This window comes from Cannabis sativa, chromosome X (genome assembly GCF_029168945.1).
Source record: "Cannabis sativa cultivar Pink pepper isolate KNU-18-1 chromosome X, ASM2916894v1, whole genome shotgun sequence".
In the NCBI taxonomy this organism is placed as follows: Eukaryota; Viridiplantae; Streptophyta; class Magnoliopsida; order Rosales; family Cannabaceae; genus Cannabis; species Cannabis sativa.
This window is the reverse complement of record NC_083610.1, coordinates 35,345,972-35,370,635: the sequence shown is the minus strand read 5'-3', so window position 1 is coordinate 35,370,635 and position 24,664 is coordinate 35,345,972. Positions and strand designations below refer to the sequence as shown.

The following is a 24,664-nucleotide window of genomic DNA, read 5'->3' as shown; positions in this document are numbered from 1 at the left end:
CCATAATAAAAGGCTTTAAGGCTAAATAATAGTAGTCTTAAAAAACAGAGTGCCTCTAGGCCAAAAGCAAGAACATGAAAGCCCTAAGGCCGAAAATAAATAATGTTCAAAAGTAAAAGGCCAACAAGTCGTATACGAACATGAAACTGAATATGTCTACTAATATAAAATAAGTCATAAATGTAAGATACTAATAAAATGTGTCTACTCATGTGCAGGTGCAGGTAGAGTCGAGCCAGAAGCTGCAACGTCTGGAACGCCAAGGAGCTGGCCAGCCATAGCCTCTGCAGGCTGGCCGACCATGTAATCAGTAGCTTGGCCGACCACCTCCTCCATAGGTTGGAAGACAGTCTAGCCAACCCGATCTATCTGCATTTTGCTCTCAAGGAAAGAAGATCCCATGTAGGAGAGGTCAACCTTGGGGTTACACAGATAAACGTCATACAAGACCTCAGAGGACAAGCCAACATACTTGTCCTTGATGGCTTGTTGGCCATCAAGAGCAAGTTGCAACGCTTGGTCCTTCTTCCCAAGCTCCACCTCCAACCTGGAGGCCTTAGCAGCAAGGATGGTATTTTCTTGGTTCCTGATACTAAGCAAGTGCTTCAGACCATTGATCAAGTCCTGAGACTTTTGCAGATCAGTCTGTCTAGGTATGGGCATCCCTCTCTGCCTAAAGCTTAGTCTCCTTAGCCTTAAGCTTCTCTCGGTAAGCGCCCAAGGAGCTCTTGGCCCTGCCATGGGTAAGGTTGAACTTTAATATGGCCTGAAATCAAAAGAAAAAATCGAGCTAGTGGCAGAAGAAGACCTGGCCGACTAGCCCCTGAGTGGTGCACTTCTTGCCAGCTAGCTTCTCAGTAATACAACCTTGGCTGGCCAACCTTGCAGTGTTCCATAGTTGGTTGATCAACCCTTATTAGTGCAACAACTTGAGTAAAATCAAATATGCAACTTATCAAAGTCATGTCCTAGAGACCGCTGGACGTCAGACACTCCAGCTCCTCATCCTCAAGCTCTTGGAGCTCCCCATCGATGATGGGCAGAGTACTACCAATGTAACTACGGGTAGCATGAGCAATCCTCTGCCAATGGCTAAGTAGGCCCCACGGTCATACTTCTAGGCCCCGCTGCCCAAAGATTGGTGTGGAGGCAGAGTCCTCTCAATGGAGGATATACAATCATTGGCTAACCAGCCGATGCAGGCCTCGGGGGAGGAGGAGGTAGTGAGGACCCTGTGGCATCACTAGACATGGAGGTCCAGGCCACCTTGGCATTGGGGCGACTTGAAGAAGCTCCACCGAAAGGCACGAGCACGACCAAGCGCAAAAATACAAGCTTGGGCACGACACTACAAATTGGCACGATACTACACGATGCTACAAATTAGCTCGATGCGACACACACAATATGGGCTTAAAACACGACACAACTCAAAAAATATGAGATTAAGCACGACGGCACGATAAGCTCGAAAGGCATGACACGTAAGCACAAATAATCTATCTAAAAATGCAACATGTTAAAAACTTTATATTTGATAATAGTAATAATGACAATAAGAGTAAATTACGAAAAAACACCTCAAAACTTTCACTCTACTAACTCTCAAAACTCATTTTTTGGCAGCAAAACTCTCAAAACCCATGTTCTATTAGCAGTTTGCTATTTTCATCTATTTTAGGATGTCAAGTGCCACACCAGACGGCCTACATGTACACTGTGTGGTCTACGTGAACACAATGTACACATGGTAAAATTTTATTTCTCCACGTAAATAATTATTCAAAAAAAATAAAAATAAATTTAAATTAAAAAAAACTTAAAACAAATAGAAGGAATAAATATAATTTTTTTCATTTATTTTTCTTTTTTTCTTTCTTTCTTAAAGATCAGTACAATAGTGAGTAGTGTTTCTTTTCATTTTTCTTTTTGAATCCAATTTTTTATTTCACTTCTTCTTTATTCTTCATACTATCACTACACCACCATCCACCGCCAAAACCATCACTATCCACCACCACCACAACAACTACCACCACTACACCCTACTTTTCATACCCAAATCACAGAAAAATAAATTAAAATAAACTCAAACCAAATCTCAGATCTGCTTTCCCACTACCACCATTGCATTTTCTAAATCCAAATTAGCACCGATAAAATGAAAAATAAAAATAAAACAACAAAAAAAATACAAACTAGATTTGATAGTGTGAAAGCCCTAAATGTCCAAGCTCGCCTAAAACCACGGGGACGCGAACTCCAATGACTGCGACTCCCACCACTTCCTTCCTCAAACGCTTACCTTTTAGATGACGAAGCTACCTTCTTCCTCTGTGGTCACATTCGTTACTCTTATTGTCTTTATTGTCAGCGATCCCCATATTTTCCCGATGATGGTAGGTACTGGAGATCTGAAATGTTAGCACGATCAATTCATAGAGATCTGAAATATTAGGGGAACGATCGATTCATAGAGCTCTGAAATGATGGAGGAACGATCGGTTCGCAGGGTTCGATTTGATCGATTTACACGATCTACCATTTGGGTTTGATCGATTTAATTCAATATCATCTGGGTTAGGTTTTTCTTATGGTATATTGAAAGATAATAACATGTTTGGTGTTGTGGATATTTTTCAACAGTAAAGTGGATTTGGAAATATGGTTATGGATAGTATATGGTGGTAGGTGAAGAAGTTAGGGTCGAAGATTTAGGGATATAAGGTCTTTTATTTATTCTTTTAAAAAATTAATCTTTTTATTTATTTAACTAAAGGAAGAAAAAGAAAAAAATATATTTTTAATTTATAATAATTTCTTAAAAAATTTGTTTTATGTTTTTTTTGTTTGTTTTTGTTTTAATTTATAATCTATTTTATTTTCTATTTCTTTTAATTGTTTTAAATTGATTTTTTTCTTAATTTCAAATTCTTTTTTTTTTTTTTAAATTATTTACATGGATGAATAGAATTATGTCATGTATACACTGTGTCCACGTAGACAACATATTGTGTATACATGGACAATCCAACGTAGCACTTAACATCCAAAAATAAATAGAAATAACAAATTGTTAACAGATCATGAGTTTTAAGAGTTTTACCGCTAAAAAATAGGTTTGGAGGATTAATTGTTAGCAAAATAAAAATTTTAGGAATTTTGCCGCAATTTATTCTTGTTGACCGATGTTTTCGGCAACCAATTAAATAATATACAAGAAAAGCTGTAGGAAGTTTAAGGCATTAGATTTTTACGTGGTTGGAGCGTTAATGAGCCTTAGTCCACGAGTCTTTATTATTAATGAGAGTATTTATTACAGAGAATGTTCTTTATAGATTTTTCTCCTATTTTCTTTCTTTGATTCCTTTGAACCCAGAATTCTCTCTCCTTTATCAGTATGTTTACGGGGTATTTATATGGGGTGATCCCTAGGAATGGATCACTTGTCTTTCTGTGTTAGCTTTATAGGGGCACATATTCCCAGCAGATACAAAATATGAAATACTTGACCTATTGATTGATGTGGATATAATCTTTTGTCCCCTCTTGATTGATGTGATTCTTCACAAAGTAGCCGTCACTAGCCTTATTGATTATAGTGTAATAGCCGAAAAAGGGGGGTTACGCCATCTGTTGTGTCGTTTATGGAGATTTCAATACGCCTCCCCCATGCAGCATTAAATGCGAGGTGACTGTTCAATAGATCTCAGTACCTCCCGGAGCAACCTTAGCATGTTTTCGGCCTCCCGGAGAATGACGATATTCTTTATGCCTCCTCCGGGAGATACCCTCCCTGAGGCACTCTTCTTTTGTCTAAGACTTAGTTAATTTCCATAAGTGTTGGTCCTTACAGCTCCCACGTGTCATCTTTATCCAGGTCCATGTATTTTGGGGAAAATCTAGGGCAACAATTCTAATAATAATTTGAATGTTTATTAGTAAATATTTAAATTTTAATATTTTTAATGAATTTTTTATATGATTTTATGTGAAAAATTATATACAAATAATTGAAGCTATAAAAAATGCATAACTTTAGTAACTATTTCATTAATTACAAAAATAAAATGTAAAACATAGAATATAAATTTGAGCACGTATAAGAAAATACAACACAAATTCGAGCATAAACACGAATTTGAGCATGACACAATACAGACTATATTTTTTATGACACGACACGCCACAACCTGTTTTTTTTTTATGACCCAACCCGACTTGACCCTTATTTTTTATGCTACAATATGACATGATCTATATTTAAAGCACGACACGCATTTAGCTAAATATTTTAGTTATAATAACTTATTTATTTATTTTTTAATAAAATTACACTAAATATAACATTTATCTAATTATTAAAATTTATTTATTTATTTATTTTTTTTGAAACACATAATAGTTTATTTGATGGCACAATATTGTTCATCATTTTTTTTTACTCTTACCTTAAATAACTTACCTCTTAACCATATTAGCTACTCTATTCTGAGTAGTTTTATAGCTAAAGTAAGAGATTTGCGAAAAAAAATAAAAATTGTAAGAGGTTTGCAAATTATTTTGATTTTCTTTTAAGGACTAAACTGGAAATTTTTTTTTTAAAAAAAAAAAAAGAAGAAGAAGAAATAGATTTTATTTATTTATTTATAATAATAAGAAGAAATAGATTGGACCGCCGCCAACAACCTCAGAAACAGTGAAAATATAATAGAAAAAGGTGGGACCCACAGTAAGTGTGATTTTTAAACCCAACAATTTTTCAAAATTCAAAAATTCAAACGCGTCCGGTCCTTCTGGAAACCAATCCACAACACAAGACATTCTTCCAAACTTAACGGTGTGCCTCTCTCGCACTATATCTTTACTCTCTCCTCTTTCTTTCTTTCTTGTCTGAAATATCCACTTTCTTTTTCTTATTCCATTTCTACCCCTACCCCTACCCCTACCCTTACCATTGCCGTCTTTTCCAACCTCTTCCTCCTTCTTCTTCTTCTTCTTCTTCTTCCCTACTAAGATTACGTATTCTATTTCGGTTTCTCTACGGTTTCTTCTGACTCAGCTACAACACCAAGAACAAGACAGCTCAAGATGACTACTATGGAGAGTTTGATCGGTTTGGTCAATCGGATTCAGCGGGCTTGTACCATGCTCGGAGACTATGGAGGTGGCGATAACACCTTCTCCTCTCTATGGGAGGCTCTTCCTTCTGTTGCCGTTGTTGGTGGTCAGGTGTGTCTTCGTTCTCTGTTATTTCGCTTATCAACAACTTATATGCTTTTTTGGAGGGTTTTAGCGCGCCAAAACTTGGAATTTTGTGATGATTGGTTGAGTTCTTGAGGTTTCTGAATTTCAATTTCTGGTTTTATATTCGCAAAGGTGGTGGTTTGTTATGGATTTTAGAGCACGAAAATTGTCCTTTTCTTCTTCTTCTTAGAAACAGAGACCTGAGGTTTTCTAGTGGTTGATTGAATTTGTGGGTTTAGAGGCAGAGAGAGAGCGAGCGAGAGAGAGAACGTTTGACTGTTTCAGTGGTCAGTATGAGTATCTGATTGTTCTGGTTTTTGTTGGAAATTGATAACAGAGTTCAGGGAAGTCTTCGGTGTTGGAGAGCATTGTTGGACGTGACTTTCTACCTAGAGGATCAGGTTAACAAAGCTTCCATTTAACGTTTAAATTTTGTTGTATTTTTTTTCCTTCTTATTTACTCTTTTGTTTTACAAGTATTTATATATATAATGGAATTTGGATTGGAAAACTTGCAGGGATCGTGACAAGGCGGCCTTTGGTCTTGCAGCTTCACAAGACAGACGATGGAACTCAGGAATACGCCGAGTTTCTTCACCTACCCAAGAGGAGATTCACAGATTTTTGTATGTATTTTATTCATATCTGTTTGTACATGATCAAATTTGTTGCTCATTCATTCTTGTGTTAATTTTTTTAACCTGGATAACATGCGTGTATATGAAACAGAAATTGATGTTCAATTTTTAGTTTTACATAATTATTATGCGAAAACATGAGACGCTTACCGCGAGAGCTGGCAATTAGGAATCTAATGTAGTTTTGGAGTTGATTTGTTAATGTTTTGGTGACCTGTTTAGTTTATATGGGCTGTTTTATGTTCAATCTATCGTGGGTTTCGATGCGTCTATTTTGGACAAGTTTACAATTGGTCATCTACAGATTTGCTAATGTTATTAACTGTTTGGTAGATGTAAATAATTTCAGTTTATACTTTCATATATCTCCCTGTACATTTTTGCTTACAATATTCTTAAATTTTATTTAAAGGTAATATCTGATGGAAACTAGGATTTTGAAGCATTTCTTAATTTAATTTTATTTTTTAAAAGATCACCTTTTCTTCCACTGTCCTTTACAGTGTGTATGACTGAGATAATACTTGCATGATAATCTTTTGTTCCTCCACTGTCTTTACAGCCTCGGTTCGTAAAGAAATTCAGGATGAAACTGATAGAATAACGGGGAGGTCGAAACAGATATCTCCTGTTCCCATCCATCTCAGTATCTACTCCCCTTATGGTTTGTAGTTCTTGTTCTGTGTTTTTAGTTTATGTCCCTCAACTAAGTTAGTGAGAGGCATCTTGAATTTTTATTTTTTTTTATTTTTCAGTCAATATAATTCTTTTTCACACTAATTTTTGGTTTTATACATCTGGCAGTTGTCAACTTAACTCTCATTGATTTACCTGGTTTGACAAAAGTTGCCATTGGTACGTTGTTTGTGTTAATTGCTAATTTAAAATTCCTATTCTGCGTATGTTATTTACAAGTTCTGTGGCTGAAAAGATGCTAATTCTATTCAGAGGGGCAACCTGAGAGTATTGTTGAAGATATCGAATCCATGGTTCGAACTTACGTTGAGAAGGTAATTGAGTTCTTCTGTTGAAAACTGGTCCTTCTTTTCTGCTTTAACATTTGGCATTTGCAGACATCTGCAAAGGTTCTTGCTTAGAAAATATGTTTTAAATACTTAAACGCGCACTTCCGTACAAGTACTTGTTACGACTCATTATTCTATAACTATTTTTGTGTACAAGATGTTTATGTTGGTTCAATTTTTCTGTACTGGTGTTTCTGGATTTTTACAGCTGTCCTTTATAATTAATTTCAATAAAAATTCTTCCAAGTTCTTCTGCACATCATCGATGTTCTAATAGATAAATTTGTGCTTTTTTCCTTTTTGTAGCCTAATTGTGTCATATTAGCGATTTCTCCAGCCAATCAGGACATAGCAACATCTGATGCAATCAAACTTGCTAGGGAGGTTGATCCTGCAGGTATGATCTATCATTTTCTTAGTCAATTGTTTTGGCAGTCATTAGCTGGGGTACCATATCATTTTGTCTATTCCTGTTTATAACATAAACTGTCACAGGTGAACGGACTTTTGGTGTGCTGACAAAGCTTGATTTGATGGACAAAGGAACTAATGCATTAGATGTAAGATCTATTTCCATGGCCATCTCTCTCTAGGCTACACATATTCCTTTAACTACAGGCTGTATTGTAAATGGCTGTCGTTTTATAGTTAATGGATTGTTCAGTACTTTATATTATATTCAAAGTTCCTTAGCTAGCTAGTATTTAGGCTTTGTTATTTTACATCAAAGTCATATTAATGCATTTGTCATCTATGAAAACAGTCTCTTATATGTGATTAATCTCTATGTCATTGTATATTTTATTAGTCAGTTATGAACAAGTAGTAATTCTAAAACTTTATCCGTGCTCGCCTCACTCTGTTTTCTATTCTGCAAGTAAGGTTCTTGAAGGAAGATCTTATAGGCTGCAACATCCTTGGGTTGGAATTGTTAATCGTTCACAAGCTGACATTAATAAAAATGTAGACATGATTATCGCAAGGCGCAAGGAGCGTGAGTATTTTGCAACTAGTCCTGACTATGGGCACTTGGCTAGTAAAATGGGTTCAGAATATCTGGCAAAGCTTCTCTCAAAGGTTTGGATTTTTTTAATTAATTTTTTTTCTTTTAATGATTATTTTATTGCCGTTCTGAATTTTTGTTCCGTTATATAGGTTTTCTTGTTGACTGTGTAATGTTTGTTTTTAGCATCTGGAGTCTGTAATTAGAGCTAGGATACCTAGCATCACATCTTTGATTAACAAAAGCATTGAAGAACTTGAATCTGAGATGGACCATCTTGGTAGGCCTATTGCTGTTGATGCAGGGGTGAGTTGTTCATTTTTCATTCATATTATTTGTAGAATAAGAATATTTCTCAGGTGTAACTGCTTAACTAAAAGCATTATTTTTTTAGGCTCAATTGTACACTATTTTGGAACTTTGTCGTGCATTTGACCGGATATTCAAGGAGCATTTGGATGGAGGGTAATGCATTTATCAAGTTTTCCCATCTTATGTTATCACTAGTCTTTGAGAGTGATTTTTTGGAAGTCAAAATTCTCTGAGAATGTGATTTCAATTTGTCTAACAAATTTTCCTTACCTTTGTATTCAATCTTTAGGCGGCCTGGTGGTGACCGGATTTATGGCGTCTTTGATAACCAGCTTCCTGCTGCTTTGAGAAAGCTTCCCTTTGATCGGCATCTTTCTCTGCAGAATGTAAGGAAAGTGGTTTCTGAGGCAGATGGTTATCAGCCCCATTTGATTGCCCCCGAGCAAGGTTATAGGCGCTTAATTGAGTCTTCACTCAACTATTTTAGGGGTCCAGCTGAAGCTTCGGTTGATGCTGTAAGTAGTCACGTCTTCATTTCGTTTTAATTTTCAAAGAACAACTATAAATTATTGTTTCTCTTGGTTTACTTTGAAATTATTGTGTAGGTTCACTTTGTGTTGAAAGAACTTGTGAGGAAATCAGTGGGAGAAACTCAGGTAAATTCAGGGAAAGTGATTGATTGCTATTTTGCTCAAGGAATGGTTATTTTCAGTTTTATTCCTTTAGCTAAAAATGAAAAGTGAAAGAGAAGCCTTTTTTTGTTTTAGTTGAGAATATTCACACTTTCATGTTTGTCACTAACAGGAGTTAAGGCGCTTTCCTACTCTCCAAGCAGAATTAGCTGCTGCTGCTAATGAGGCCCTAGAAAAGTTCCGTGAAAACAGTAGAAAAACAGTAGTACGGTTGGTTGACATGGAAGCTTCATACTTGACTGTTGAGTTCTTCCGGAAACTTCCACAAGAAATGGATAAAGTACAAAACCCATCAGGAGGAGGAGGAGCAGCGGCGGCTGCAGCTGCCGCTGCTGCAGCCTCAGACCGTTACTCAGAAAACCACTTCAGAAGAATTGGGTCAAACGTGTCCTCTTATGTGGGAATGGTGTCTGAGACACTAAGGAGGACAATTCCCAAGGCTGTGGTGTATTGTCAAGTTAGGGAAGCCAAACAGTCGTTGCTAAATTTCTTCTACACACAAATAGGGAAGAAAGAGGTACTTGCTCCCCCTTCTGTCTCTCTCAAGATTTTCTATCTATACTAACTTTGCCCAAATTGTGTATCAGGCTAAGCAGCTTTCACAACTGTTGGATGAAGATCCATCATTGATGGAGAGGAGGCTGCAGTGTGTAAAAAGGCTTGAGTTGTACAAGGCAGCTAGAGATGAGATCGACTCTGTAGCGTGGGCTCGCTAGTGTCGCTTTTGTCTACTACTGAGGAGATCCTTGGTTTCATTGGGGTTGATGGATGATATTCTTTAGAATATTAGTAAATTTTTTTCCTTCTATATATAAATATAATATTTGTTATTTCAGTGTTGAGCATTGTCTCGTGCTTTGGGATGGGATGCTGTATTTTTCTTCTTGTGTTTGATGGAATTTTTCATTGTACATCTTTACACTTTCTTGACCTTGTGGTGTGTGGTGGTCTCCTTGTATCATATTAATGGATATTAGTATATTTTCCCTTTTCTTCTTAGCTATTGTAGACAAATTTAGTAAAGAGATTGAGGAAAACTGTAAAAACATATCATCATGCCAGGGGAGTTGAATGGTGGAAGAGCGGAATATGTGAATATAGATATGATAATTGGGATTAATAGTAAAAGAATAAAAAGAGCATTGCTATAATTTTTGTTTGTATCAACACGGTTATGATACGATTAATGATTATTTAACATGTCAAAAACTTTAATGTGATACGATACGATTAATTAAAAAGTTACACTACTTGAAAGCGAGACAATAACACGATTATCAAGATAAATTTGAATTTTTGAAAAATTATGAAACTTTTGGTTTTATGACACGACGATATGATACGATTCAATACAACACGATATAATAATATAATTATGATATGAATATGATACAATTATTAAATGTGACAAAAACTTAAACATGAACACGATACAATTATTAATGTGTCACAAAACTAATTTATTTTGTGTTATTTCCAAATCGTGTTATCGCGTGTTGACGCATATTGATTAGTACAATTGAGTAGTAGGAGATTTTGAAGTAAAATTACAATGATAATAATGTGATGTTAGGATGGTTTCTACTTAAAGTTCATAAACATCAACTTTGTTAGGCATCACTGTTGCCTCCAGTTCTTAAGAAAAGATTGTGGGCTTATATCTTTCAGATTAATGAGAAATTTTCATATTAAGATGGGTTCTACTTAAATTTCATAAACATCAAGTGAAAACTATGAAAAGTAAGAATGTGCAATTCATACTGAACCTATACCAAATGACATCTAGTTCCAATTTTAAGCACTCTTATAATAGATTTATGAAATAATAATAAGTAAAACGAAGATGATAATCTACAAATAATGAATTATATATTTTTTAAAGTAACAGTTGAACAATTGCAAAATCTTAATAATGACATCTTAGAGTCATAAATCATGTAATATATCCACTTTTGGATTGATTATTTTCATTGGAGTATTCAAATAATATCTGCAACAAAAGAATCATGGAAAGATTTTTCCTTGTACAAATCAATCCACCGGATATGCTTCCATTGTGACTAGTGAAAGTGTTCAAGTTTCAAATGTTGTCTCTCAGAAGTCCTCCAGAGCAGTCCATAGTTTTGGGTCATCAAAATCTTTGATAACAAAGGAAGCTCCAGCATCTAATAGTAAGTTTTCAGGGTTTCTGGTGCCTAAACCAATTACTGGCATCCCAGCTGCTACCCCAGCTTTCACTCCTGAAACCGAGTCCTATAATAAACAGAATGAATACTACAAGTAAGATTATCAGTGGTTTTTTCTTTTTATAGTCAAAACTTGGTTTGAGGCAAAGCAAAAATATTTAGTGATTGAACCTCAAACACCATAGTATGCTTATGTGACACTCCAAGTTCTTGGAGACCCTTCAAATATGGATCAGGAAATGGTTTTGCTCGATCGCATTCGTTTCCAAGGACAATGATTTCGAAGAAACTTGCAAGGTCCAACATTGAGATTATGAGATCAACGTTTGGTCTAGGAGCATTCGTTACAGCAGCTCGTCTTAAGCCGCGATCATCTATCCATTTGCACAAGTTTTGTAAGCCCTTGACTGGTTTTAATTGCTCAGCAGCCAATCTGTATGGGCACACCCAGTCTAGGTTAAAAATGGTCTAATGCAAAATGAAATTGATGGATTTATACTATTTTCCACCCTCACATTTAAAATGCTCGACACTTGAACTGAGAACGAAGATTGAAAGGAGTTAAATATATAAAAACCAAGAAAGCTAGAGACCTACAAAAACTTATCTCAAGATATAACAAGACACTCAAACAATCTTAGTCAAGAAAGAAGCTAGATGGTGTAGTAAGGTATTCATAAGCCACTAAAGAAAGTTGTGCAGGAACTCATACAAGAATGATATTGATAGTGTCAGCAAACATGGGATAGAGCAATATACAATGCAATTTTCCCTAATACGGAAAGAGAGAAAAAAAGACCTCTTTTAATGGTATTCAGATGGTTTTTCTTACTACAGGAACTAAAGATTTTAGGGAAAAAATAGACACAATAAAGGAGCTTTAGTATGCTGCAAGTGTTTTTTCCTGGCACAAATCTTTGCTGTCCTGTTGAGCTAAAACAATTCAATTAAACAAATGAAAATCTATGCATCAAAGTTGTTCTGATGTGCATAGACAAGAAATGCAATTTTAGTCTAAATTCTAATTCATAGTTTGGATCCAACCCCTCCGAAACCAATTTTGGAAGGGCGAAATTCTAATAAGCCAGATCAACCTAATTATCTTGCTCATGGAAAATCATCAACAATTGATTGCTAATAGAGAAATAATTACTTTCTCTATTCCATACACCCAAGAACCCCTTCTCTCATCAAGTTACATTGTTGCCCTATCTCGTAGTTTGAAAATAAATTACTCCCAATAGACTAGCCCCCAATAGCAATAGGAGTCTGTATAGTTAGATATTGTATTAAGTTCTTGGTATTAACAAACTACCCTAATCTCACAAAAACTCTACCTAATCCTAATTAACTAGCTAACCAACTCAATTAATTAATTAATTAATAGACAAGCAAACAAAAACAATGTTCGAATAGCAGTAATTTCATAGTATTACCTTCGAAACAAGCCTTCTTTTTCCTCCATAAATGTGCTTGCTTTTTGAAAATCCCAATCAGGAAGGAGGACTTCACAGAGCTCGTCATTATGCTTCCCACTAATATTTTTAATAAAGAATTCTTCAGTAATGGGAACTCCACCATTGAACCCTATCTGGGTTTTTTTACCACCACTTCCACCCGTTAGTATAATTGATATATTTATATACATATATATAGTTATAGAGAGAGAGAGAGAGAGAGAGAGAGAGAGAGAGAGAGAGAGAGAGAGGGGTACCTCTTGAAGCATTAGGCGAAAAGCATCATAATGTTGAGGATCCGAGTCACACAAAGTCCCATCAATATCAAATAGAATGGCTTCAAGAGGAGCAAGGAAAGCTAGAGAACCTTTGGTACTGCCATTAAACAAACATTTTCGAATAATAATCATGTGAACTTAATTGTATTCAAACAAAATGATAAGAAAAAGAGAAAGAGATTTCAAAATTAATACCCATCAATGGATTTCGATTCTGATGAAATGGAGGCCCTAGGAGGAGTGAAAGAAGCTGATTTTCTGAGGTTTTGTGTGGAAAGAGAGGTTCTTCTGAAATGGGTATTGGGAAAATTGTCACATGGAAAGGGACAATGAGAAAACTGAATTGAAGCAAGAGCTACCATAGTATATGTTATTATAACTTTATGTATGTGATTGTGAAATGAGATGTATGTGTGTATATATAAATATATATATATATATAGAGAGAGAGAGAGAGAGAGAGAGAGAGAGAGAGATAAGCTATGTTTGTCTGTCTTACAAAATTGAATGGCTGTTCAGATTAAGAATATGCGTGATTCCTTTAATCATTTTCTCTCATATGGGAATGTACGGTCGCAGTCAACCAAAATAACCAACTACTTACGTAATATAGTTATGCTTGTTAACAAAATGACCAACATTTTTCAGAAGGGATTTGATTTTCTATAGTTACATATACTTAATATTTTATCTTTAAACTAATACATATCACCATTGAAAATATATGATCACTTTATCTAAAATCCAAAAATACTTCTCTCAAATTTCCCATACCTTTTTCTAGTGCAAAAACATAAAAAATAAAATAAAAAAAATTAGTAGTCCGATGAGGTCCGATGGTCACCTGATGCTACTTTTGTATGTACAAAAACATCTGGTCCGATGGTAGTCCGATGGTCACCTGATACTATTTTTTTTTATGTATAAAAACATAAAAAAAAAATGGTAGCAGATATGGTCCGATTGTATAAATAGGAGTGATGTAAATGGAGAGTATTTTAGAGATATCATAAAAGTTATCATATCCTACAAATATTAGTTATTATTTGTTTAGAAATTTTTTTTTAACCAAATGTAAGTATAAAAAATTAAATTTCCCTTTTCAGAATTAATCTGATTTGATAAGAATATTTTATATTTATTTTTGTCATGAATAATATAATAGGAGCAATTAGCAAAAATGAAAACGAAACGACAAGTTGTTTTTGTTCAGGAGCAATCATTAGATGACGTTTGCCTAAGGAGTGTTGGAACTTGGAAGGAAGGGCCCGAAGGGGTAAGGTGGTCTGCAATGTCATCGTGTCGTGTTCGTGTCATATTTTATACGATTCGCTTTTATATTTCGTGTTAGGCGTGTCGATTCGTTTTTTGACTCGTGTCTACTTTTCCCAATCCTAACCCGACCCGTAAAAATTTGTGTCGTGTTCGTGTCGACCTACTGTGACCCATTTTGCTATTATTAAAGTTGGAGTTGTAGAGAAGAAAAATAAATTTAAGTTCTATTAGAAAACTTATATTTATATATAGTTTTTTTTATATATAATAAAAATTAAAAATTTTAAAATATTTTTAATTTCCTTAAAGAAAATTAAATTATTATTTTTTTAACTTAATATTGAATCACTAAATATATATTTTTATATATTTATATTATTATTAATAATTTTTTATTTTATTATATTTAAAAAAAAAGGTGTCAAATTTGTGTTAAGCGTGTGGTGTCGTGTTTGACCCGTTTTAATTTCACGGCAAGTCGTGTCGACATGTTTTCGACCCGCGTCTAATTTTTCTGACCCTAACCTGTAAAATTCGTGTCGTATTCGTGTTTGTGTACCGTGTCGAAACTCGTTTTGCCACTCTTATAAGTAATGTCGTTTGTTTTTCGATAATATACGTTTTGCCTAAATGTCAAAGTTTAACATACTAAAAATTTATAATCTTACAATTAGAATGGAAACAGGGAACACAAGGAAAACATATAATTTATAGGGTAAGTCTACATACACCATCCTTTAAATGAGTATTTCGGTAGATTCTTTATCTGTTTCGGCACTTAACAAAAAATTTAGTCTATTTTTTTTTTCATGATGGCGTATGTTACAATTATTTAAAACTATGTGTAAATTTTTCAAAAAATTTAAATAGTTTATAATTCCAAAAACAAGATTTACATATTTTGTTATAAACAACACTATTTTTAGTAGTTCTAAATAGCTATGTAGGCAATCATGAAAAAGAATTAATTAAAAAAAAAATTCTAATTGATGAAACAGATAAATAATCTACATCTTTTAGGGTTTACTACAAAATTTTTCTAATTTATATATATATATAATTAATGAAAAAAATAATTTATGCGTGAACCTAGTATATTTTTATACAACATATTATTATTTACTAAATAAATTAATATAATAGCTTTTTTTTTTAACAAAAATTAATATAATGTTAAAGTGAAAAATAATTGAAGGTTAAATACGGTTTATGTTTTTTCTTTTAAATTTTAATATTAGAAGTACTTCTTTAAAAAAAAAAACAACCTTAAAAAAATGTACTTTTACAGTAAACTAAAAGCACAAGTCACAAACAAGCCCTAAGTCAGTCAAAGAGAAGATAGTCTGTTCTCCCTTCCGAACTCTTTCCCATTCCAATCCAAGCTTCCCATCTTCTAAATCCCAATACATACGCAAATCCTTAAACCCTTAAACCTCCTTCCTCAGTTTCTTCTTCTTCTTCTTCAAATTCTCTCTCGCTCTCTCTCTCTCTCTCTCTCTCTCTCAGCAGCTGAAGAGAGACAGAATGAGCAGGGCTTCCTGTCTCTTTCAACTCTGGCAAACTCCCCCAACCAGAATACTTTTCAGAAGCTCAAAACTATCCCAAGGTTTTCCTTTCCTTCTTCATGGTCATTTCCATTTTCATTTACCTTTTCTTTACATATCAGTTTCTGTGACTTACATTTCGCTGTGTTTATTTTTAAGCAATATAGATATGACCCAGATATTTAAACTTTTTGAGTATACCCCATTTGCTGGTCTCTATAAATCTTTTAGTATCATAAAAAAGTTTAATTCTTTTAAGAGAAAATTACATACTTTATATTGCATTTGTTTTTTCATCACGGGTTTAGAAAATGAGGCTTGAATTGATTTAAACAATACCAATCTGGATTTCTGAGGTGCTTTAATTTCCTTGTTATGGAAGATGTGCTGTGTTTTTTCATTATTGCCCTGAATCCTTTGTTACCTTTTTTTTTTTCTTTTTTGCATTGTCAATGGTGATTGAATTTTTCAACTTATTGCAATTTTCTGAAATCCAATAAGGTTTGGAGATGATTTAGTGATGTATACCACCTATGCAGGGTTATATGTGATACCTGGTGTCAAATTTTATCCACCACCCTGCTCATGCAAGAACATACAAACTACCTCATATGAAGATGTCAATGGTAAAGCCAGCTACGTACCCACAATCAAAATTAAAAAGGAAATTGAAGAAAAGGTATTTCTTCTTGTACTTGTCTATTAATTAACAGTATTATCAGGAATCATAGGACAAAAGAAGGTAGTTTAAAAGGAAAAAATTAATCAGATAAATGAGAAGATACACAACTAGTTTTCATAACCATTGCTGAACAAATTTCACAAAATTATGAGAAATAAGAAAGAATGAAGTTAGTCAATGAATTTAATATTTTTTTCTTTCTAATTTTACTCTTGTGATTTGGTTTCTTTACTACAAATCTGTGATGGTTCATGTGGTTTTGTTGCTCTTAATTTAGGAAAAATCATCAGAGAAGCTTGAAACAGTTGGTGCATTTCAAAAGCTGCCCATGGTGATGCCATCTTTTGATATTCTTTACTCAGCATTAAAGAAGGCCAAGAGAGTTTCTCCAACTAAGGGTAATTGTTGTGGGTGATTTCTTTTTGGCATAACTGCATGTAAAGTGATAAGATGGGAATTCTGTTTATAACTCCTGCTAAATTAGCTTGTTTATGACACAGGCATTGCTAACATTGCAAAGCGAGAGAGAAATAGAAGTGCAAAGCAGCTTGATGCACTGATGAAAGTTCGCTCTTAACTTCCATTTTGTCTTTTATCACTTAAAGTATCTTTTGCCAAAACTCACCAACCATTAAATACCCTTAATAGTATTATGTTTTGCACTTTCTACCAAATATTGGGGATGAGAATGGTGCTTCTGTAAATTTTTTGACATATTGCTTTCACTATCTGTGTTCAGGAATTGGCAGTTCCTTTGAGGACTTACATGGAGAGTTTTCCAAAGAGACATACCCTTCATCCTTATGAGCGATCTCTAATTGAATTGACTCTTGGAGATGGAAATTATGAAGAGGTAGACTATAAGCATCTCATGCTTGACATACCATTCAAGCTGGTCATTGTTGTTATAACTATAGTTTCATCCATTTTGTGACTATAATATATTACTTGTAGGTATTGTGCAATGTGGATTCACTGAGGAAGAAGGTGGTCTCTGTTGCAAAGGAACATGCTTCTCTTTGTGCTAAGGTTGGACTTTTCTCTTTGAAGTTTATTGACTGCTTGCTTCTTGCTTTAAGTATTTGACTTAATCACTTAGGATTCGTTTGGTACGCCGTATTACACCGTATTGTATTGTATTATATTCAATTGTATTTTATGCAATATTTTTATGTAAAACTATACTTGGTATTAACTTTTATGGGCACCTAAATATATAATATTTTAGTATAAATTAAAGTTTAACATAGTATTATATAAAAATATGATATATAATCCAATTCAATATAATATAATACAATACGACCTAATACGACGTTCCAAACGAGCCCTTAAAGTTTTGGTACTTCGGTATTATACTCCTCCAAAACCTACTAGTTTTTAACGACGTTTGTAAATGTACACAATCAAATATAAATTTATAGTATACCGAAGTTCTTTTGCTTTATCTATTAATTTCATTTTGTCTTTTATATTTTGCATCAAATTTCATGTTTATCCAAAATTCATTAAATCAAAAAGGAAATTCCATAAGGAAACTAGGAGACTTCAAAATCCCTTAATGGTTACTTCATAAGTCTCTATTAAGAAGCAGAAAGAAGTATTTTGTTCAAATATCTCAAGAAATCAAAAGGATAAAATATGAAGCCGCACTGCGTATTGGTCCAATTTGCACTGTTCCTTTATAATATGTGTATTATGTCTGTCTTGTATACTTTTGCTACTCTCATTTGCATTTACATTTGTATGTGATCTTAGTACTTTTCTGATTCACTCCATATTTAAGACACGTGTTCTATAACTTCAATATAAACTATGTTATTGAATATTGAATAATATTTTGTGAAGTTGATGAAATACTCGTATGAACTTTTGCAGTCGGTTACTAAGCGAGAAGCAGAAGATCGATTAGTTGAGGTTGGTTTTATTTTGCTCATGCTTTCTATTCTAGATCTTTGAAATTATTTAATCTACTTGCAATCACATATAGGGTATGAAGAAAGTTGAAGCGACATTTAATCACAAAGGGAAAGCTGTTGATGATTTATTAAACATTGCTAAGGTAGTTTTTTATCCTTTCTATTCTAAAACATATTTCTATTATCCCTTCTACTCGATCTCATTGTTGCTACTTGCTACTATATAAGTTTGGTAATCCTCATTGGAATGTAGCATTATTACTTGTGTATAGTAGAGATAAGCGTAATCATTTCATTTTTATATAAATTAAGCTGGGGATAGTTTTTTTTTTTATATATATATATATATATATAATATACAATCTTGTTTCGAAAAAAGTAATATATAGTTTCATACTTATAGTAGTAACAAGAAAGGATCTAAGTAATATATATTCTAGATTTCCCTTCTACTTGTTGCCATAAAGATATCTATGAACTTTAAGTGTCGAATGCCAAGTTCACTAACTTCTGTATTGAAGTTGCTGAATACCTTTAGCAAGTGAACTTGATGTAGAAAGAACCCTCAACACTAGCTGCTACAATCAAGATTCCTCTTAATCCGAGGTGTGCTCTTGAACTCCTTTCAAGCATGTCTTGGTATCCTACCAACTTGTAGATGTTTGGTCCCTCTCAATCAAGTTTTCTTGGTTTCTTCAATTTAATTTACTCAAGCATTCAGCTCCATAAACTTTGTAACAACACTGCAGCTGAGCATGTTACAAATATTTTTCCTTGAGAATGTTCTCCCAAAATGATGTAAGAATACATGATATGATTGTAAAGAGTTAAATAAGAAAATGTCAGCCATCTTCTATTTGTATGCTTTCGTTTGGCCATACCCCAAAATCTGATTAATTTTGTATTTTTCAAAATCCACATCAGCCGAAACGAGTGTTGTCTTTTGTGAAAAGCTGTCAAAATTTTATAAAAGAATTTCAAGTGAACTAATGCTTGAAAGACAATTAAGAATCAGACTTGGCTTCTTATGGAAACTTTGGCCTCTAAAACTTTAACTTTCTATGCGAGAACAATCACAGCCAAGAACTAATTTTTTACATTAGTTTCCATAGAAAAACCTAATGAATAATATTTGCAGACTTTGCGAGCAATGCCAGTGGTTGATCTTGAAACACCAACACTTTGTCTTGTTGGTGCTCCGAACGTGGGAAAGTCATCCCTGGTTCGTGTGCTCTCTACAGGGAAGCCTGAGGTATGCCTACATTGTTTAACAAGCACTGTTCTCTTTTTGTGGTTTGTTACATTTTATTTGACATGTTTCATTCTTTGGTTTAGATATGCAACTACCCTTTTACAACCAGAGGAATACTAATGGGCCATATTGTTTCAAACTACCAGCATTTTCAGGTTAATTTCTTTATCATGTAAATTCCTAATTTTACTGGATTATCATTTGATCAACAATTAAATTTAGACACTACTTGCAGGTAACAGATACTCCTGGTTTGCTAAGGAGATGTGATGGTAAGAAATTGTAAAATGTTTCGTTTTATATGATAAATAATGTGATCGGTGTGAAATTAAATTTGTTTCACATGCGAATAGTGTGTTAATAACTTTACAGGCATTTTCAACAGAGAAGAGAGACCCTGATCAATAATTCTTATAATGATAAGAAATGATTACATTTCGTCTTTCATAATGTCAAAGATTTGGTTTCGGTATGCTGTCTTTTGTGAATATATATGTTTATTTATTATCTCTCTCTTTTGATTGAATTTGCAGAGGACAGGAATAATTTAGAAAAGTTAACCCTTGCCGTTTTGTCTCATCTTCCAACTGCAGTACTTTATGTTCATGATCTCTCTGGAGAATGTGGAACATCTCCTTCCGATCAGGTACCATATTATTATCTGTTGTTGTGGGATATATATATATATGTATATAGTCTTATCTTATAGAACTACGACTCAGACACTTCAACACAATGTCTATACCATTGCATAGGATTAGGAAAGTAAAGGAAAATAAATTTGAAGTGTGTACACTTTATTGGGCAGTGTCTTGATTGTGGTGTGAAACAGTATTGGTAATGCTGTTTGTTTTCTCTTGAATTGAATTGAGGATAAAGCGTGAATGCTTCTTCTCAATATTTTAGTTTTACTTTTAATGTTGAAAATCAAAGAATAATTTGCTTATAGTGTGCCCATGATGATGCTGCTCTATGATACTTTATATCACCTACTTACATGGTATACTCTTTTGAATGCAGTTTATCATATACAAAGAAATAAAAGAGAGGTTTTGTGATCATCTGTGGCTTGATGTTGTATCCAAGTGTGATCTGTTACAAGATTCCCCTGTGGTTTTTGTCACAGAAAATGCTGATGAAGATGGTCTTGAGCTAGCAAAATACCGCAAAATGGGACCAGATGGGGCTTTACACGTATCAATTACAGACGAAGTAGGGCTGAGCAAGGTAAGGTTTAAGGTTTTCTACAAGTTTTGTGACACCCTTTGTTGAGTTTCATGACTTGAAAGTGTAACGAATCCTTTATAGTTTATGCCCAGAAAAGAAACCAAAATGTAAATCTTGTAGATTTAGTTAGTGATATGAATGTGTCACTTTATTTTGTTATTTGAAACTTGGTATCTGTTAAATGTGATCTGTAACGTTTCGAAATAAAATTTGACTACTCATCTGCTTTGTATGATGCTGTCTTGTTTACATAATGTTTAACCATTTATGTTTCTTTGAATTTTGAAATGTTCCCCATATTTCATTGTTTTTACCAACTTTCTTCCATAAATTAACCGAAGCCATTCTTGAAAATTTATCAGTTCAGTTGACTTGTTATGTTCTGCAGTTGAAGGATAAAGTTCACGAGATGCTCAGTCTTCAAATGGCCAGAATCCAAGCTGAAAAAGGCACACAAGAAGGTGAAGTTTCGATATGAGGGATCACGCATATATCTATCAAAGAGTGGAGTCACTGCATTTCTGTTGAAAACTTCTGGTGGTAAGTATGATTTGTCACACAAATTTGAAATCTGCAAGCAAGACGACTGACTACAAACCTGCCAAATTATTAAGCTGGCTTAGCGCATGTAAATTCTTGCATTGCCAAGCCACCGCCCTCTTCATACCTCACGGTTGACTCGTCATTCATGCAATAAATTGGCAATGAAGACCAGCAAGATCAACACATGAGTAGCTCATGTGCTTTAGTTTTATGTACAATGAAACTTCTCTCTAGAATAACTTTTCCTCCATACTATATAGAAGCAAAAGGCAGATTTTATGCTACTCATTTGAAGAAAAGCAAACTCTACTCTATAAGCAGTCTGGTCATTTTATGTATATTTTTGTTTGCTTCATTTCTTTTCTTTCATATTGTTAGCTCAGAATCAGTCTTTTCTCTCAAGAACTTTCTTTTCTTTTTCTTCTTGATTTTTCTATGTTACTATAAAAAATTTACTTTTTGTGTTTATGAGTGAGGAAACACAATAGTTGGGCATTGGTATCACTTGTAATCAGATTTACAAATTCTGGTAATGGATCATCACCCTTGAATGAAGGTTCGAAACTGGAGGGTTCTCTACTGAATTCATCAGCACAAGAATAAATTTTTATTTATCGGAATAGGAAAAGATGAAACTACAAATACAGAAATAAGAACCAATAAAAAGTTAGCCACGATTTGTCACCAAACATCGTGTTCAAGGAATTACACAACATACTTTTCAAAGAGCACAAAACTTTTGTACTCGTATGTGCAAGAAATTTTCCAACCCTCAAAAATTCTACAGAAATTGTTGGCTATATTTTTCACTTCTCCATAAAACTTTCATTAATTTTCATCTTATCTCTGATCGAAATCTCAACTAGCAAAAGTTCTTTATTTCCAACCGAAATAGAATGCAGAGAAGAATCTTAAAGAACTGACAAATTAGAAACAGGAAAGAAACAAATCTAATATGCTAAGATAGTACTGTTTGCAGGATCGAAAAAATAATATTAACCAATCTAGAAATATACCTTGACTTGAAGAAGATTTTTGAATTTGAAATGATCATTGCTTTATGAAGACACACATCTAAGTTTGTCAAAACAATGTAGGAGTATAATGAAACTCAAATAGGTAGATTACTTGGACTAAAACAAAAAAGAGGAAAATTTTTAGATGTGATAAAGAAGGTATGCCTGTAGTTACGATGGTTGTGATTGAACTTACAAATCCATAAATCTCATAAGGTTTTGAATTGTGTTCTCCAGGCTGCCCAAATCTAGACGACTTATTATGAAAGGACACGCTTGCCTGCCTCCTCTTCAATAGACTGACAATTCTTCTAGGGCTACTATATGAATATGAGTCTTTCATGCTTAGTTCTAATAACATTCTAGGATCTCAACTTCCTAATTGTGTATCTTATTGAAAAAAATTATGATTCAGTGATTGTAGCTTGCAGCATCACAAATTTCCATTATATTTATTAAAGTTAAAATACTAAAATGACAATTTTTTCAAATTAAAAATGAGTTGTGATATTTTGTTTCTATTCATGACTCATGAGCTTGTTTCAACAAAAATACATAAATATGAATTATTACCTAATGTATAGTATACATTATAGACATAAAGCAGCAATAAGTCTTTCACACTCAGTTCAATTCACAGTTAAATTTTTGTACATTCTTTAACTTCCCTTTAATGATAATTACAAATAGATTTTGTAGTTTTTAGCTCGTAATTTATGGTTAACTACTACAATCTTTATGTATCAAACTTTGTTTTCATTTCAAATTTCAAAGCAAACTTATGCTATTAAAATTAAAAACCCTGCCTTTTTGAGCAAAGAGAATGACATGTACTTGATTCTATGCTCCTTTATACAAATTATAAGAGAATGTTTTAGGGACATTTTTACAAACTTGTAGTGAGCATCACAATATAATAAAAAAAACACAAATCAAATTCAAATTAAGACTGCGAAAAAAAATAACAAAATCAAATTAAAAAGTCTATAAAAGTGGACTTATTGATTGATTCATAAAGGAGAACTATGAATTTGGATACACTTACATGTGAATCCACGGGGCTTTCCTTTATGGTTTTTAAGAAAATATTTCGTTCTCAAGGAATACACTAATTTAGTGTGGAATTTATACTAATTTAGTTTAAAATCTTTTCTTTTTGGTGCAACAATTTCAATGATTCACATCAAATGTCCAACCAAATAAATATATTTTACTTAAAAGATGTCTCATTTTATATTATTTACATCAATATTTCAAGATAACTGATTTATGATATAATTATATCATAACTACTAGTAAGAATTTAAAGTTAATTTAGTAAAATAAAATATTTATTAAATTAATTAAATATTACACATTTTTTTTAAAGAAAATTATTAAAATTCTATAGTCGATTCTAATATACGCGAAAATTTTTAAAATGAGCTCACAACAATATCAAGCATCTCAGAAATATCAAGATTCTCAAAATACTTCAAATCCATATATCTAATCTTTTGATATTCTTCAAGGTTAGGATCCTAAAGTGATCAATTTGACTATTACATTATTATTTACTTTAATGTTTATTTTTATCAATATTGTTGTTTTTAGTTATAATTTTATAACTTAGTGTTATGTTATTTTTATTTTATTTCATATTAGTATTTTTGTTATTTCTATTTTGTATTTTAAATATGTTAGTGTTTTAAATCAATTATTTTTGAGATAAATTTTAATTTGTGGATTAAAATGTAAGATTATTTTTTTAATAATGAAATAAAATAAGAGTTAGAATGCAAAAAAAAAAAAAATATATATACTAAATTGGTGTAGATTCAAAATTCAATACCATTAATAGTGTAGATATTTGGTACACACTAATTTGGTGCATAATTTTATGTGTTATTAAAGTAAAATGGTGTGGAATTTTACATCAATTTAGTGAAATGATGTAATGTTAGAAATGCTCTTAAGAAATATACCATAAAACTTCAAGGATATTAATTTAAAAGGGGATAATTGTATAAGACACCATTTTTTATAAAAAAATTACATTTTCATGCTTAATTTTTTATATATATATTTTTACGATTTTCTATAAAAACAACAAGAAAATTACATAATAGTAACATGAAAATAACAACAAAAAATAATATACAGATAACAAAAAATCAACAACAAATTAACAAGAGTACAACACAAAAAGACCGTATTTTTTGTAAATAAAATAAAATAAAAAAAATCGTAAAAATGTTTAAAATTCCGTGAAACCATATTTTTGTAATTTTTTTGTTGTTTTTGTGTATTTATAAAATATCCCTTTAAAAAGAGGGAAAAAAATCCATTTCCCCTCCTAAAACTAATATATAATAAAGTAATAATGTCT

General features: G+C 32.9%; 3 protein-coding genes across 3 annotated transcripts; 2 read left to right on the top strand and 1 right to left on the bottom strand.

Moving 5' to 3' along the window:
• The first annotated feature begins 4,784 nt into the window (after positions 1-4,784).
• On the top strand, positions 4,785-9,916 carry LOC115710860 (phragmoplastin DRP1E). The gene is made up of 15 exons (XM_030639218.2): positions 4,785-5,232; positions 5,585-5,648; positions 5,766-5,873; positions 6,448-6,549; positions 6,690-6,740; positions 6,834-6,895; positions 7,217-7,307; positions 7,406-7,470; positions 7,793-7,987; positions 8,100-8,219; positions 8,308-8,378; positions 8,515-8,740; positions 8,831-8,881; positions 9,030-9,434; positions 9,505-9,916. The coding sequence occupies exons 1-15, from the start codon at positions 5,092-5,094 to the stop codon at positions 9,631-9,633; spliced, it is 1,881 nt and encodes a 626-aa protein (XP_030495078.1). The 5' UTR covers positions 4,785-5,091; the 3' UTR covers positions 9,634-9,916.
• Positions 9,917-10,761: 845 nt separating this feature from the next.
• LOC115710873 (haloacid dehalogenase-like hydrolase domain-containing protein Sgpp) lies at positions 10,762-13,424 on the bottom strand. The gene is made up of 5 exons (XM_030639227.2): positions 13,034-13,424; positions 12,818-12,935; positions 12,540-12,694; positions 11,275-11,536; positions 10,762-11,170 (listed from the first exon to the last, which is right to left on the bottom strand). Exons 1-5 carry the CDS (start codon positions 13,198-13,200, stop codon positions 11,012-11,014), a joined length of 861 nt encoding a protein of 286 aa, XP_030495087.1. The 5' UTR covers positions 13,201-13,424; the 3' UTR covers positions 10,762-11,011.
• A 1,972-nt stretch (positions 13,425-15,396) lies between these two features.
• Positions 15,397-21,635, top strand: LOC115710867 (uncharacterized). The gene is made up of 14 exons (XM_030639221.2): positions 15,397-15,719; positions 16,197-16,336; positions 16,617-16,737; positions 16,840-16,904; positions 17,079-17,192; positions 17,294-17,368; positions 18,218-18,256; positions 18,330-18,401; positions 19,397-19,510; positions 19,594-19,665; positions 19,746-19,782; positions 20,044-20,156; positions 20,531-20,737; positions 21,126-21,635. Exons 1-14 carry the CDS (start codon positions 15,638-15,640, stop codon positions 21,213-21,215), a joined length of 1,341 nt encoding a protein of 446 aa, XP_030495081.1. The 5' UTR covers positions 15,397-15,637; the 3' UTR covers positions 21,216-21,635.
• The last annotated feature ends 3,029 nt before the right edge of the window (positions 21,636-24,664 follow it).